The following is a 17,611-nucleotide window of genomic DNA, read 5'->3' as shown; positions in this document are numbered from 1 at the left end:
CCTCTCGCTCCTCTTTCCGCTCAATCACTGTCTTCCGATTTGGTTCCTGGTAAGACACCGTATCCCCTGGTTGAATACCTTTATGATATTTCCTTCTCATCTGCGCATCAAGTGTTTCTCGCAGCAATAACTCCATGTATAATACCAAAAAGTTACTCTGAGGCTGTAAAAGAGAAAGTATGGTGAGTTGCTGTTAAAGATGAGGTAGTTGCACTTGAAGACCAGGACACATGGGATGTGACTTCGCTTCCACCAGGCAAGGTAGCTCTTGGTTGTCATTGGGTCTTTACAATCAAATATAACTCTGATGGGACCATTCGGCGTCACAAAGCACGTCTTGTGGTTCGAGGAAATCACCAAATAGAGGGGGAAGATTTCAATAACACTTTTGCGCCAGTGGTTAAGATGACCACGGTTCGTGCTCTCCTTCGCATTGTGGCTGATAAAAAGTGGGAGGTTCATCAGATGGACGTTCATAACGTCTTTCTTCACGGTGATCTCGAAGAAGAAGTTTATATGACGTTTCCTCCAGGTTTTTCACATTCCGATCCTACTAAAGTGTGTAGGTTACGCAAGTCGTTATATGGGTTACGCCAAGCACCGCGTTGCTGGTTTGCCAAACTCTCTCAGGCTCTTACAAAGTTTGGTTTTGAGCAGTCCTATGAGGATGCCTCGTTGTTTATCTACATCAAAGGTGAAGTTGAGATAAGGGTTCTTGTCTATGTTGATGATTTAGTCATTGCGAGCAATTGTTTAGAGCGGCTTGAGAAGTTTAAAACATACTTGGGTACTTGTTTTCATATGAAAGACTTGGGACGATTAAAATACTTCTTAGGCATTGAAGTTGCTAGATCAGATGAGGGCATTTTTTTTTTTATCTCAACGGAAGTATGTTCTTGACATTGTTGGTGAAACCGGTTTACTTGGATCGAAACCTGCAGGCACACCTATGGAACAAAACCATAAACTTGCATCTGATGATGGTCCTATGTTCTCGGATCCCGGTCAGTATCGACGTCTGATAGGCCGATTAGTCTACCTCGCTATCTCTCGTCCTGAGTTGTCATACTCCATTCATCTCTTGTCTCAGTTCATGCAGACTCCTCGCCAAGCTCACGGGATGCTGCCTTGCGAGTCGTTCCTTATCTAAAGGGGTCACCTGGTCAGGGAATTCTCTTGAGTGCAGATACCAATCTAGAGTTGTCTATCTACTGTGACACAGATTGGCAATCATGTCCTCTCACTCGTCGCTCTCTCAGCTCGTTTGTAGTTATGATGGGAGGGTCTCCTATTGCTTGGAAAACAAAGAAACAAGACATTGTGTCTCACTCCTCAGCTGAAGCGGAATATAGGGCGATGGCGTGTGCTGTTAAAGAAATGAAGTGGATCGTACCTCTTGTCAAAGATCTTGGAGCTGTACCTTCTACGCCTGTCTCCTTTTATTGTGATAGCCAAGCGTCTATCCACATTGCTTCGAATCCAATTTTTCAAGAAAGAACAAAACATATTGAGAGGGATTGTCACTGTGTTCGTGATGCTGCTCGTGCTGGTCTAATCTCAATGCGTCACGTTCGTACAAAGGATCAAGTGGCGGACATTCTTACAAAGGCCCTAGGTCGACCTCAGTTTGATTTCTTGCTGTCCAAGTTGGAGAGTGAAGAGTTCAAGATCTTCACTCTCCAACTTGAATATTAGGGAATAGAATATTTCTATTCTTGAGATTAGGATAACTTCCATTATATTTGGAGATAATTCCAATTCCGTTAAGGAATATCTTATCTTTGGAGTTGTATATATACGATGTATTGTCAAACTTGTTCAATAAAAAAAGTCTATTCAGAATATCGTTTCCTATGTTAACAATATGCCTCAAACGAATTTCTTTCTAAGTTTTTTTCTGTTTTCTTTTTCAAATTCTATTTACATTTGTTCACAACATATGACTCACATAGCTCTTCCCCAAAAGGTACTTGCCTCACCGTAGGAAGCGAAATCGACAGAGGAATCAAAAACGTCAGAGTCCAAAACGTTCAGCGGTTGATTTGTTACAATTAAACACAAATAATCTTTTTCTATTTAAAGACAAATATATGTTTTCTACATAACTCGATTAATCTGTTTCTATTTAAAGACAAATATATATTTTCTACATAACTCGATCATACAAATCCGTGAGAAAGATGGGTTTATTCCCAAGCCTCTTCTGTTTATCACCAATATCAGTTTGGATGAGATAACGGCGGGAGGGTAACGACCTCGGCATAGCTCCAAAAAATGTTGAACAACCATATTTTTATGGCGATATGGATATTGATGTCGAAGTAGCGAGATAAAGAGCAATTTCAGTGTATGGATATCACCAGAGAAATATACTATCGGATAAATAATATGCAATCCAAAACTCGATCTGAGTGTACTTTCCCACAAAAAAAAATGATTGAAAGTGTGTTTTTTTTTTGAATGAATGTAAAATTTATTCATACTAATAAATGAGGAAGTTGAGTCATCGACTTCCAAACCACACTCCCATAGATTTTTCATATTTGTTTTTATTGAAGTCCACAAGAAAAGTCCATATTCTGATCCAATAAGAAGTCTTTAACTAGGACTTGCTTATATATATGTCGTTAGTGTTTGATGACTGTAACCAAGGCTGCTATTGTTGCAGCCACTCTTTCTTCTTAATGAAATACAATCTAAATATTTACTTATCTTGGTGACAATTTTAAACTTCTTTCTTTCTCAATTTCATTGCATAATAAAGCTTTAATAAGCTATTTCTATTTCAATAAAACTCTGTTTTATATTTATCTACAGTTTTCTCGAGTGCCTTGCAATACAGAGATCTTGTTCCTGATTTGCTTGTCTAGGGATGAAGGATTGGGATGCTTCTCCCATTCGTCTGGCATTTCCCTCATACAAAATGGCAGAAATTGTGACTTGAAAGGCATAGCGAACCAGGAACAAGATAGAGTGGTCTTGAGCACCGTCCGTAACACATGAAGAATTTGCAACTATTGGTTTGAATAACTCCCATGAAGAAGCTGGAACACAAAGCTCTTCCAAACTTTCTCAGTTTAAGAGCAGAGAAAAATAAATGGTCCTCTTGACTCCTCCACATTACTACAAAGCAAGCATACGCTATTTGCTTGGGGATTCCATTTGAGAACCCGGTCTCCAGTTGACAGCCGATTGTGAACTGCAAGCCATGTTATAAAGGCATATGTTCGAGTTGCTGCAGAGAACCATATGCATTTATACCAAGCCACCTTCAGGTATGAGTACGCGTAAGCTCCCAGGTTGACTTCGTGCTAAAAACCTGCTTATATTCCCCATTTGAAATTTTCCATAAACGATGTTCTTGGAGGTGGGTAAGGTTCTTTTCGGGCAGTGAGAGAATTTCATGCTCTATCTTGAGCAGGTTCTCAACTCTGTGACGTCGACACATATATGTTTGAACCGCCTTTTCCACAGTTGCAGTTAAAGGAATCCCAGTATCAATGCATCCTCGAGGACCAGTTATATCTATGAGTCTCCCAATAGACGGCCCACTCATCAAACCAGAAGGAGGAATTGGACCCACTTTGTATTTCTACTTTAGTGAGAGTAGCCGAAAGTGTATTCTTAAAACATTGTGGCAGCCATGTTTTAACATAATAAGTTCAGATTTAAACTAACTGACATATGTTATTATTTTCTTCTAGTCATCATCCTTTTCTGTTCGGATTTCAATTAACCGACACAAAGTGTCTAGTTTCTTTGGTAATCACCTTTTTCTTGTTACAAATCTGCACCTCCTCATGCCAGTATTTGTCTTTACTATGTTTTAAAAAAATTGTTTATTTATCACTATCACACTTACGATGACAGGACTTAGTAAAAATATATGACATATTTTATTTTTATTATAACATGTAAAATTTTATTATGAAATTTTGTATTTTTGGTAAAATTCTTAAAATATAACAATTATCTATACGTATCACCATTAATTAAAAATTCTAAACTAGAAACCTAATTATAAATATATAAAAAATTACATTAGCTTAGAATAAAAAAAGACGGTAAATATTTATATTTTAAAAAATTTATTTTAAATGTATTTTTAATTAAGTTTCAAATTATAGTTTAGATTAATATTCTGTATGTAAACAACTAATCAAATCACCAAATATTTATTTATTTATAACCATCATAAAATATGTTTGTTGAATGACATCTTGTCGATTCATTAAGTTAACTAATAAATTATTTTATATCACTTATGTGTAAATATAATCTTCATCTATTAAGTTAATTAATAAATTAATTTATCAATTTAATTTTTCTTCGCTAAAAACCCTGCAATTTACACATTTAAATATATATATATATATAATACATATCAAATAAACATATTCATATATATAATATAATAATTTAATTTTTATTATATATGTAAATTGATAAGCCAAACATAAATATAACTTATAAAAAATATTTAACGATTTTATATTGAAAAAGTTATTTTTTTAAAATGAAAAACTAAACTTTCATTTTAAAAGATATTATATGTGTTGTTTTGGAAAGAAGATAATAAAAGAGAGAAATAGAGTTCACGTAGTGATGATGTGGCATAAGTGTTGATCAATACATGTCCACACAAAAAAAGATTCAGACTCAAAGTGTATCAAAACATTGTGTTGGCCATGTTTTAACATCTTCAGATTTATTATCCATTTTGTCATTGTGGTGACTCAATACATGTCCATAGAATGATATAATTTAGCATTTTGTTATGTCACACTTAATCTACACTAGGTGTTTTTCCGTGCTCATGCACGAGTATAAATATTTCTAAAGTAAATATACTATAATAATTGATTGCTATTTACTTTTAATTTTAAATTAATTTATAATATATATGCATCATTTACATTAATATATTATATTACTTTAATTATACATATGATTTATATATGTTATATCTAATCAGTTTTATTGTTTTTACAGTCGATTAGTTATCATTAGGTAAATTGGATAGCATATTTGAATTCAACTGTAATATTTTTTATTCTATATATCAAAAAATTTTATTAATTTATTATTTGCATTTAGGTAGTAGTTGTCTTAGATATGTAAATATATTTTATGAAGTTTATGTATAACTTAAGATATACTGTGCTTATAATAAAATAAAAAATAAACTGAAGTGTCTGATTCCAAGTTACATAAATTAATATAACGATAATATTATGAATATTTTACAAAAGAACTAAATTGTAACAGTTGGTTAAAAATAAACTAAAGTGTCCTATGACTTTATATTTATAAAATAAATTACTATTCTTAATTATATATTCCTATCTTAGTTAAATATATGATTTTAAATATAAATTGGATTAGTTGAGTCACTCATGTTGTGAATATACTGAGTTACATATATTCTTTCAAATTCAAAATGAAGTATAATTATTTTTATTATAATTAAGTCAAATAAAATCAATGTTAATTATCATTTAAATGTGCATGTATTTTCATAACATTTATCAAATTATATGTTGATGTTTTAAAAAAAAAATATTAGAAAATAAAGTGATAATCAACATTTACATGCATAAGTAGTTGATACATTTTTGGAAGCTTATGAACACATATCAATATTTACAATAATTAAAATATTTTATAAATTCTAAATAACTTTTTGCAATTGATTTATTGAATGGAAACTGAAATTTAATTTAAATAATCTTAAAAATGAGAATTCAGATTTGAATTGGTATTTTGATTATGGTTCTATTAAGTTTCACAAACATAAAAACATAAAATTTAAAAGAATATTAAGAAAATATACAACGTTAATAATGATAAAATATAATATATCTACCTTATTAAACTATTTTATAACTATTTGATCAAATGATTATTTTTTAAAAAAAATTAGTTTTTAATATCTCTTAAAAATAAACAGTAAACAAAATTGTGATTGTATTTGAAAATAATATTATATAGGTAAAGTATAATTTATTGATATTTTTTGCTGTAATTGAAAGATATTATAATCAACTAAATATATGAAAAATAAATAAAAGAATTCAATATCACTAATTATAAACTATTTTTAGTCAATTAAACATATATCAATATATGTTACTTAATTATCTTATGTAAAGAAAATAGATAGATATATAAAAATATTTCTATTACTTTTAATTTTTTTGTGTTGTTTAAAATTTTGTTTTAAAAGAAATAATATATCTTTTTCTAATATCAAGATTATCTGTGTAAATTGTTTTTCATGAAATCACATTATATACAAATTTATATTTCTCATCTAAAAAAATATAGATATAAAGAAAGTATTTAAAAATATCTTTTAAATGTAATATTATTATTTTGTTAACTTTCCCTTTTTATGAAATCATATTATATACATATATTTTCGTTTTTCAATTCATTTTTTTTACTTTATAAATTTTCTTTTTTTTATTATATGTATATGGTTTTGGAAAATTTTAAAAAGTAAACTAAATAAAAAATAAATAATAGTATTTTATTGTAAATTAATTCAATAAAGATATTAGTGTAATCAACCATCGTGAGAGTTAATGTGACAGCGACACATAGGAAACTGGCTTCTCAAATTCTTGTATATAAAAGTTCATGTGGTTTGTAGCAGTCTTTTAAATTTGCTGACAATATATGACAAAATCCGAAATCACTCTTTCGAAGTTGTTGATATGGTGACTCCTTTATTAGCAGAGGAGATAGATAAGACTGCTGAAGATAAACTCATTGGTTCACCTTTTAGATTCTTTTGCTAAGAATAACTAAACCTGTTTTTATCCTATTTAATGAACATGATTGTTGTGAACTTGTGATGATGAACCAATCTGGCCTTACCTGTTTTGGATCCTGTCTAAATTCATTTGGGTTTTGAGTTGATCTTCCAAAGTCCATGAGCTTATACTGGCGCTTATCTTTATATGATAGTAGAACCGTGAACATCTTTCTCTCTTGTGTTTTCTTCTTTAGATATTATTCTACGTGCTCTTCAAGCATGTTGACTATTCCATCAAAGATTAAGACAAAAAGAGCAAACTTGTAGAATAGGATATGTTGACTCTTCCATCAAAGACTCTCCGTAGAGTATTGCGCTATTTACTTGTAGAGCAAACTTCTCGTTCAACCAAACATTCATATTATAAAAAGCACACAAGTATTACCCTCACAGATGCAGCTTAAGAAAAACACATCTCATAGTTTCTAACATTTTTTAAGATTATGGGGAGTTTACTAAAACGAGTCAAATTACTTGAGTTATTACTAGAATAAATCTTAAAAGTTCAAAATTACTAAAATATTTTTATGGTCGAAAATGCCCTTTTTTACAGTTGTGAGCAGAAAAGTATATTACAAAATTGCCATTTAAATTTTGAAAAAAAAATTGTCGGCAGATTTATTTGACAAAAAAACAAATATATTGTAACATAAATCTGTTCATTAAACATGCTGTTAAATTTATATCTGCCGTGTATTTGGAAGCAGACTTTTAAGTTACAACAGATTTTTTAAAGATGGCTGATTTATTTGTCCGATTTAATGTCTTCAATAGATTTATATGTTTTAGTCTATCGAATGACGAGACAGATTTTTAAAAATTGGCAGTTTTATATCGTATTAGTTAGATTTTTTAAACCGATTTAAAATTACCTTCAGCCGACTTTTTAAGAGTAATAGATATAAATTTTTATGAAAGATATGTTTATCCGATTTAAATTTCTGGTCGACTTTTATATTCATTTGGTGGCAGATTTTAAAAATTGCCATCTTTGACGGCAGACTTTTAAATCAAATTTTAATTACCATATTAAGAAACACTTATTGTAGCAGACTTATCCACTCGAATTTCTGGTTAAATTCACTAAGATTTTGGTTTGGTATAACTTGGTTCAGTTTAGATTATTTTCGGTTTAAATAAATTTTTAATTTTGGTTGGAATCAATTTGCAGTTTAAATTAATTTAAACCTCCCGTTAAAACAATTTTAAAAGTTGGTTTAAGTTATGAATACCATTTCTGGTGCAGTGTCTTTCTCCTTCCTTCGTTTTGTGGAGGGGCTCGTATCCACTCTTTCGGGAACACTAGGTGCACTGACTTGAGTTTTTCTCTTCTGGCACTTGGTAAGTGGCACTACATCCCAAAACTTGTCGTTTAGCTGATCATTAAGGATGTCAACTATCATGTTATCCAAATCATCAGGCGGTTTATCTTCGTCCCATTTCGAATATCTATCCTCCATTGCCTTTACAATCATATGCCTTACACGAATCTGCATTGTAAAGTACAACACTAATTAAGTAAAAAAAATAAGACAAATAATTGCAAAGAAAATAATCATACCTTCTGATATTTTTTCTTTTCTTGTGCACAGAAGTTTGGGAAGTTGATACGCTGACGAGAACCATGCCATGACAGAAGCGGAACCTCAGCTTCCTCTATCCGATGCCCATATATCTCTCCTAAAACTGGCACAGACTCGTATATCCAAATAAGCAATGCATGAACACAACCATGTAGTGTGTAACTCCTCTTTTCTTCGTATGTCACCACTTTAATAGAATCCACAAGGCTGGTAAATGCCACACGACCCCATGGATGGCGCTGAAAAGCTGCTGGATCCATCACCCTTTTCGCCAAATGCAGAGGTATTCTACTATTGCTTGAAATGCCAAATATGCCAATGGATAGTAGACACAACAAGCCAACCATTACACGCTTCTCTCTAGGCCAATTTCTGATGATCGGAAAAAGGGCTTGAAGTTCATTCAACTTGGGTCCTTCAGAAATTGGAACTTTCATCTCCACCCAAAAGTCTTCATGAGCCACATCCCATTGTTCTTGCGTGTCAAAGGGATCACAATTTAACCCTGTAATATCTTCAAACTCATACAGAGAGAACCTCAATGGCTGGTCTTCTATCAAAGACCAAACTTCATGACTGTACTGAATCGCCAATTGATTCACCAGAAAATAATGAACATGTTTTGCAGACCAAGTGTACTCCAACTCCTTCAGCTTGATAATCACGCCTACAGCTGATTCTCTTAACTCAAGCCAAACGTCTTCGCCGACAGACTCTTTCATTACTTGAAGGTTGGACAGAAAAAAAATGTGGTTCATGCTCCGAGATTGAATAGGCGTTTTACCAATCTCGTAAAGCCGCGGAGGATACTTCTTGGTACCCGAAGATGAGGCCATTCCTTTTAAAAAAAACAAGAACAAACTTAATAAATATCATTCATCCAGATTATACACAGAGAAATTAGAAATTAGAAAAGACAAATAATCTGAGAATTAGGGTTTTGAAAAGAAAAAAAAAAACAGAACCAGTTTTCAATTTGTCAGAAATAAAATTGGAAATTAGGGCTATTGAAATTTAGCATGGAATCAAAGAAAATATGTTAAGAAATGAATATATCTAGCACTTACAGATTCAATTTTCTTTAATTTTGAGGCGGATGTGACGAAGCCAAATCGGAGTTAGGGTTTGGAGTTAGGGTTCATCGTGTACAGGGACGACGCCGGCTTAGAGAGGAGGTAATGAAACGCAAGACGACTGCAACTGAGATGAGGTTGTCGGAGATGGAGGTTCAATGTGGGGAAAAGAAGAACTGAGATTACAAAGGAGAGAAGTGTCGACAAAGGGGTTTTGCTTTTTTGGAAAATATTAGAGAATTAATTATTAAATTAATTCAATGGCAGTTTCGTTAATACCCATGCTGGTTTTTGTATTTTGATTACCCATGTGATCTAGTACAGTAATTAAGAAAGTTTATGCATTAGTATAGTCATTATATGTATCATCTGACTCATTATAGGTAATTTCTCTAATTTTAATCTCAGCAATGTCGACACCATCATCAGTTGTTAATGATTACTTGGGAAGTGAAGATCCGACACAAGAAACAAGAGATCTGATTTCTTCTCTTCCAAGCGAGAAAGGCTGGTTAGTGAGTCACTTGTATCAGTTTCAAGGACGTTGGCACACACAAGCTCTGTTACAAGGACTCTTGGAGTGTCAAAAACACTTTGAGGCTAAAGATTCCGACATTATCCTCGTCACCAATCCTAAATCAGGTACCACTTGGTTAAAAGCTCTCGTCTTTTCTCTCCTTAACCGACACAAGTTTCCAGTTTCTTCTGGTAATCATCCTCTTCTTGATACCAATCCACACCTCCTCATACCTTTCTTGGAAGGAGTATACCACGAGTTTCCAGATTTTGATTTCTCCAAGTTGCCTTCTCCAAGACTCATGAACACGCACATACCGCTTCTTTCCCTGCCAGAGTCCGTTAAGAGCTCGTCTTGTAAGATTGTGTATTGTTGTAGGAACCCTAAGGACATGTTTGTGTCCTTATGGCATTTTAGGAAGAAACTTGCTCCTGAAGAAACCGCTGATTGTCCTATTGAAAAAGCGATTGAAGCGTTTTGTCAAGGTAAATTTACTAGTGGACCCTTTTGGGATCATGTGTTGGAGTATTGGCATGCGAGCCTCGAGAATCCGAACAAGGTCTTGTTTGTTACTTATGAGGAGCTCAAGAAGCAGACTGGAGATACAATCAAGAAAATAGCTGAGTTCTTGGGATGTGGTTTTGTAGGAGAAGAAGAAGAGAGAGGAATTGTGAAGTTGTGTAGTTTTGAGAGCTTAAGTAGTTCGGAAGTTAACAGAGAAGGGAAGTTGCCAAATGGAATGGAGACTAAAGCTTTCTTCAGAAAAGGAGATGTTGGAGGATGGGGAGATACTTTGTAGAATTGGTTATCAAACTTGCTTTCTTATTAAGCTCAAAGGCAACTCATATTTATACATACCTGAAGCGTATCCTATCTCCTACATCTCAGGAGATTTACACAATATATCGTTAACAAACTTTATGTTTATCTAACTTAAGATAACTCCCACAATACTCCCCTCAAGTTGGAGGGTCCAAAGGAGTGACACCCAACTTGGATGCTAACGTATGAAACTGAGCCCTGCCTAGAGCTTTTGTTAAGACATCAGCGATCTGCGTATCTGTCGTGATGTGTTTAGTAACAATAATGCCATCACGAACCGCATCCCTGACCGAATGACAATCATTTTCGATATGTTTCGTGCGCTCATGAAAGACCGGATTAGCAGCAATATAGATGGCCGCTTGACTATCACAGAAGAAGCGTGTAGGTTCCTGTTGTTTGACTCCCAATTCTGTTAACAATTTGCGAAGCCATTTGATTTATCTTAATGCAGTGGCCATCGACCTGTACTCGGCCTCAGCGGAAGAGTGTGAAACTGTGCGCTGCTTCTTGGTCTTCCAAGATATCGGCGAACCACCGAGCATGACAACAAAAGCGCTCAGGGAACGTCGAGTAATGGGGCACGAAGACCAATCTGAATCACAGTAGACTGTCAATGTAAGGTCCGTATCAGATGAGAGAAAGACACCATACCCAACCGTGCCTCTCAAGAAACGAACAACTCGTGTAGCAGCATCCCAGTGAGCTTGCTTTGGTTTCTTCATAAATTGTGTCAAGATATGAACCGCATAGCTAAGTTTTGGACGTGTATGCATAAGATAAATCAAACGTCCCACAAGTCGACGATACTTTTGTGGATCATCAAACGCTGGACTCTCCACAGTAGCAAGACGATGATTCTGTTCTAGCGGCGTTAAAGCTGGCGTTTCACTGAGATTCTCTGTATCCGAAACAATATCCAACGCGTATTTTCGCTGAGAAAGAAAAATGCCATTTGGTCCACGACTAACCTCAATCCCCAAGAAGTATCGTAGTTTGCCTAGATCCTTCATTGAGAAACATCGACCAAGATAATCTTTGAACTTCTGTATCATATACGCATCATTCCCACAAATCAAAAGATCATCCACATATATGAGGACTCGAATCTCCAGTCCCTTCTTCGTATATGAAAACAAGGAATAGTCATCATAGGCTTGCGTGAAACCAAACCTGAACAAAGCATCCGAGAGCTTTTTGAACCAACACCTAGGCGCTTGTTTGAGGCCATATAAGGACTTCTTCAAACGACAGACCTTGCCAGGATGTGTGTGACGAAACCCCGGTGGTAATTTCATATAGACCTCCTCCTCTAAGTCACCATGGAGAAAGGCGTTGTTAACGTCCATTTGATAAATCTCCCACTGCTTAGCAGCAGCAATGCGAAGTAAAGAACGAATGGTAGTCATCTTCACCACTGGGGCAAAGGTTTCATTATAATCCTTCCCCGCGACTTGCTTGCGCCCATTACCAACCACTCGAGCTTTGTGACGCAGAATCGTCCCATCAGGATTATATTTTATTTTATAAACCCATTGACTATCAATAGCCTCTTTGCCGGGAGGGAGATCTGTGATGTCCCACGTACCCTGTTCCTCCAAGGCATCGACTTCAACATACATCGCATCGTGCCAAATCTTTTGACCAATAGCTTCTTTAAAATGTTTTGGCTCAACTCCAGCCGTTATGGCAGCCATGTAAGCTTGATGTCCTGAGGAAAAGTCAGCATCAGCTATAAACTGAGATAAGGGATATTGCGACGTACCTTGAACCGCTTGCGAAGGCTTTGATGTGGAGGATGAAGAGCATGGAGCGTGAGGGGTATTTGCAGCCGTAGTGTTGTATGTGACATAATCAGTGAGTCGTACAGACGGAGTGCGTTCTCGCTGTCCTCGTCCTGAGGGAGCAACCGGCTCTGGTTCTGGTGTGACAGTATGTTCTGTTTGTGACGTTACGGACAGTGGAAGTGGAGGAGGTATAGCATTCTCCTGTACCTCAGGCTGAGACAGATCAGTAACGTCAACTGCAGGTGGTGTGTGAGCAACAGTTTCAGTAGTCACTGCACTGGGACCTTCTGTAACTTCTGGTACAGGCAATGAAGAAGAAACAGAGCTCCCCCTGTCTTCGAAAGCCGTCACCGGAATCTCCCAATCTTCATCAACGGTAATGACTTGTGAAGGAAGTAATGTCGGCGAAGGCAATATCTTAGCGTAAGGGAAGACGTCCTCACGAAAAACAACGTCCGAGAGATGATAAACTCATCATTATCAGCATCATAAACTCTCCAACCCTTTTTGCCTAAGGGATACCCCATAAATATACCAAGGCGACTGCGAGGTCCAAACTTATCCTTGTCTCGTGAAGCTCGATGAGTGTAGCACGCAGAGCCAAAAACTCGGAGATGACCATAATCAGGTTTCACTCCGTGAAGCAATTCGTACGGCGATCGTCCTTTGTGTATATTGGTAGGTGTCCTATTGATCAAGTAAGCCGCAGTGAGGACTGCTGTGGGAACCGAAATTCACACTGTCGATTTCTGTTTAAATAAGGAAACTAGGAAAACCCTAATTTCCCAGAGGACCCGGATATCTGTTAATTACCACACGTCAAGCAATCAAAACACGAGAATAACAACGATAAAAATAAGAAATCGAAAAGAGAGCAAAGTAGATCTTATTTCAAATCTGCGTATGAGCGTTACAACAAGGTATAAGCCTGGGCTCGAGAGCTGTCGGTGAGATTCCTAGTTCTAGCAACCCTAAGACGGCTAAACCTAATTGAGTCGCAGCTCGAAATAACAAAAACGGAAAATTGCCTAAATTGCTCTAAGTGCTAAGTTTGCTCTGAAAAAGTTCTCCCCCTTTGATCCTCGCCTAGGACTCCTTATATACTAGCTCCAAGGTCGGTTTACGCTTTTACTCTTCTGCCCTTAAGCCGTCATAGCATAAAAATGGAGATATTCCATTTTTCCCGATCTTCACAATTATCTTCAAAACTTCCGTATTTATCCGCGGAAACTTGACATTTATCCTTCCTCGTGGGCCAAGCGTGAACCATGCTGTGGTTTACGGGCTTTTGGTTAGGAAAAATCGTAGGATGGGCCTCGAGTCGTGTTTTAGGTCCCTTTGGGCCGTCTTCCGACTCGACACGTTTACTACGAGTTTTCCGCGGTTTCTAATCCGCGAAGTTTGATCGATGAATTAGAATAGCGGGAAACATGGACTGAGCTTGCTACGGTCTTCGGGAGATAGCATTCGAAGGTTTGACGAGAATGCAAGGACTGGTGTCGTATCGATGTTCGGAAAGGTTCAATCGCTACACAGGGCCCAAACTTTGGCTCGAGCCCGGTCGCTACGTAGCGACCGAGCTTTGGCTCAAGCTCGGTCGCTACGTAGCGACCGAGCTTGGCTGACTCGGTCGCTACGTAGCGACCGAGCGGGACGATCGCTCGGTCGCTACGTAGCGACCGAGCTTTGGCTCGAGCTCGGTCGCTACGTAGCGACCGAGCGGGACGATCGCTTGGTCGCTACGTAGCGACCGAGCGGGACGATCGCTCGGTCGCTACGTAGCGACCGAGCGGGACGATCGCTCGGTCGCTACGTAGCGACCGAGCTTTGGCTCGAGCTCGGTCGCTACGTAGCGACCGAGCGGGACGAGCGCTCGGTCGCTACGTAGCGACCGAGCTTGGTTCAGGTTTGGTTGCTGCATAGCGATCGGACGGCGTGTATGCGTGGTGACCGAGCTTGGTTTGTTCGGTTTGAATCCCAAAGGATACTTCTTCGTAAAAACTTCGTATTGGTTATTTTTACGAAAATTACATCTCTCTTTTACTATCTCTTTCGGAAATACGATCTCCGAGGATTTTCGGGTGGTAATTCCGTCGTAACCGTTTTTGACCCCAACAGTTAGCCCCCCAGCCCGTTAGGATCAGGCATCGTAGGATCCTAGCGTGCGGTTAGGCATGTTTGGCAAGTTAGGCGTGATGGATGGAATTAATATCCGAAAGTCCGAGCTTGAATAGTAAATCCTCATGTCTATAAGAAGGGAGGTAACTTGTTCCATAATTTTTTCACTTTCTTGTCTTTCTCTAAGATCTTTCTTAAAAAAAAATTTCTATCTTTCTTTCCACCCTTTTCCTCTATTCTCTCAAGAGAAGTGTAAAGATGTCGAGCAAGAAAAAGATTGCGAAAAAAGGGTCTTCGTCCGCGAGTCCTTATGAAGAGCTCATCGTTCCGAAGATGGAGTTCGTGCCTCACTCGGTGCATCCTGCCGAGAACGAGGCATGGTGGGTTGCTCATTATGGCTCGTTGACCCCTCCCAAGGAGAAGCCGTTCCCGGTCCTGGTCCATCGTGGAGTCGAGGAAGAGGATGCAAGCATGACTACTGACGAGTTTCTCGCGACGATGCGATCGTTCTACCACATCCCGGATGCTGTGGAGTTCCGGGTTCCCTGCCGCGGGGAATGTGCTAACAGCCCCCCGGAGGGTTACTTTACTTGCTATGAGGCGTTCGTAGTGCGTTGTCGCCTATGGTTCCCCATACCCGAAATTCTCGTCCGAGTGTTGGACCGTTTCGAAGTTGCGATAAGTCAGTTGACACCCCTTGCCATTCAGCATCTTATTGGGATCCTGATCCTAAGCTACGAGCATGGCCTTTCCCTTTCCGTCGATCATTATGAAGCGCTTTTGAGGCTTCAACTTGTCAGGGGTACGGATAAGCATAGGTTGGTCCCTCGGAAATTTATGTCAGTGGTTAAGAAGTTTATTTCGAACTTCAACTCGTGGAAGAAGTTCTTTTTCTTTGTTCGTATAGACGCTGCATCCGTCGAAGAGAGTTGCATTCCACTGTTCCGGAGGTTGCCGAATGATCGTCCCTTCATCAACCATTTTGCTCCGTTCCCCGGGGACATCATTTCGGTGAGGGATCTTCTCAGGAAGGGTCCCTTCTTCTGGACTTCTTTTACGCCGAAGAGGGTTCGGAAGGCACTGAGATTCGTGCAACCCGGTCCTGCTTTGGATGCGGACACGGGAAGCGACTCCGAACCCGACGAACAGAATCCCGTCGAAGCTCCAACAGCTGTGCCGGAGTCGAGCTCTTGGAAGGGAAAAGATGTCGATCTTGGCGACATAGAGTTTTTGATGGATGACTCTATGCTTCCAGGATGGGATCCGAGCCTTGCTTACGGCGACGGGAGCGGTTCGAGCGAGGCCCCTATTCCGGATTTCGATGATTTCTTTGCTGGGCTGCCATCGGGTTTCGATGCTCCTCCTCCTACGAAAGAATCGGCGAGGCCGAGAGTCGTTGCGGAAGGATCTCGCATCATCAATGGGGTTAGTTTTTTGAGAATTTTTGGGTGATTGTCCTATGTATATATTTATAACATGCCGATCAATTTTGCAGGGCCTGAGCTTGCTTGTCTCGGCCATTGAGGCGGGCCATAGAGAAGTCATGGTCTACCGCTTCAAAGCGGAGAAAGCGGAGCGGGATCTCGCTCGCGTGCAAGGCGAGATGCTGGAGCGAGAGGCGCAGCTTACTCGTGATCATGCGCGGGCTGTTCGTAAAGCGGAGAGGAAAGGCAAAAGAGAAATCGTCGAGGTGATGAAGACTCGTGCATCTCAGTTCCAGGTTGAGTATGGGAACCTCAAGAATGCCTTTACCTCGGTGGGTGACTTTCGCGAGTGCCGCGGTTCGGTCGGAAGTCTTTGGAGGACGCGAGCCGATGACTATGTGTTTGAAGAGGAAATGAGCTTGATGAAGAGTGGGATGAGTGAACGTGCCCATGCTGAGGCGCTTATCCCTCCGATTGACGAGAAGATTCAAGGGTTCTGGGATTCCATCCCGGTTTCCCCTGATACCGAGGAGGTTCCGACCGGGTTTCCCGATGGTGGCGAGGAAGTGGATCGTCCCGCGGATGCGTTCGGTGCTTCGTTGTCCGGGGACTTTGACTTTGGATTATGAGGGGCGGATTAGTTATCCTTTTATCTGTTTTCGGCCAAGTGTGGCCCTTTGAATTTGGATTTTGTTTAGGCCTAGATGGCCGTATTTGTATTTACCGGGACTGGCCGTTGGTGGCTTTGAATCCCTTGCCGCTTTACGCGGTTTATTTATATGATAAATGTTTTGTTTCGAGTTTTCCTGAGTAGGGTTGAAGTAAATACGAGTTGTCGTCTCGTATTTAGTTCTGATTAGACGTTCAATCTGTTGGTTCGTTCGTGATTTTCGTAAAAATTTACTTATCTTTACGATTTTCGAGAACATTGAGATATGAACGGAGAGACATGGTTTAGGATCTCGTATCTTTTAGATATCATGCCTTGAGATGTTTGAGACCAGAGCGTTGGGTTTAGGGCAAGACCTAGGTTTACTTTCGGTTAAGGTTTGTGCGGTGACTAGCCGGCTATCGTTTTTCCTGTTGCGATTTCTTCCTGACTCGCACCGATTTAAAGTCCGCGATATGTTCTCGGCTTATATGACTTGTATGGTACGAATCGAGCATCTTCTCAGAATCAACTGGAAGTGCTAAACCAAAATTTCGGATTTTTGTTGTAGCGCGCTTTTGTCCTTGTGCTGGACGTTTTTAAAGATCAAAAGAGTGATCGGATTGCGTTTGTTTAAGACGGCTGGCGTGTTCGTCGGGGCCAATCGACGAACGGGGTGTAAGGTTTTTGGTGGTCGCGTTCGGACAATTTGTTAGCATTGTCCTCGAATTTTAACTTTTGCGACGTCTCGCAGTTATTTCGAGGATTATACGTGTATTTTTGGTGTTTGAAAGATGATAATCTTTACGATTTTTGGG

At 38.5% G+C, this 17,611-nt stretch overlaps 2 protein-coding genes across 2 annotated transcripts; one reads left to right on the top strand and one right to left on the bottom strand.

Moving 5' to 3' along the window:
* Positions 1-7,036: 7,036 nt before the first annotated feature.
* Positions 7,037-9,594, bottom strand: LOC106409437. The gene is made up of 3 exons (XM_048744236.1): positions 9,471-9,594; positions 8,382-9,241; positions 7,037-8,310 (listed from the first exon to the last, which is right to left on the bottom strand). Exons 2-3 carry the CDS (start codon positions 9,237-9,239, stop codon positions 8,038-8,040), a joined length of 1,131 nt encoding a protein of 376 aa, XP_048600193.1. The 5' UTR covers positions 9,240-9,241; positions 9,471-9,594; the 3' UTR covers positions 7,037-8,037.
* Positions 9,595-9,751: 157 nt separating this feature from the next.
* Positions 9,752-10,870, top strand: LOC125580157 (cytosolic sulfotransferase 12-like). Its single transcript, XM_048744250.1, has one exon. The coding sequence runs from the start codon at positions 9,887-9,889 to the stop codon at positions 10,790-10,792; it is 906 nt and encodes a 301-aa protein (XP_048600207.1). The 5' UTR covers positions 9,752-9,886; the 3' UTR covers positions 10,793-10,870.
* The last annotated feature ends 6,741 nt before the right edge of the window (positions 10,871-17,611 follow it).

This window comes from Brassica napus, chromosome A2 (assembly GCF_020379485.1).
Source record: "Brassica napus cultivar Da-Ae chromosome A2, Da-Ae, whole genome shotgun sequence".
NCBI lineage: Eukaryota > Viridiplantae > Streptophyta > Magnoliopsida > Brassicales > Brassicaceae > Brassica > Brassica napus.
This window is presented reverse-complemented; position numbering and strand designations above follow the sequence as displayed.

Bases quoted from the DNA above. Each gene is read 5' to 3' on its own strand.
- LOC125580157 (XM_048744250.1), top strand. From the start codon at position 9,887: ATGTCGACACCATCATCAGTTGTTAATGATTACTTGGGAAGTGAAGAT.
- LOC106409437 (XM_048744236.1), bottom strand. From the start codon at position 9,239: ATGGCCTCATCTTCGGGTACCAAGAAGTATCCTCCGCGGCTTTACGAG. The intron at 8,311-8,381 runs GTATGATTATTT...TTTACAATGCAG, and splicing joins AAAAGAAAAAATATCAGAAG to ATTCGTGTAAGGCATATGAT.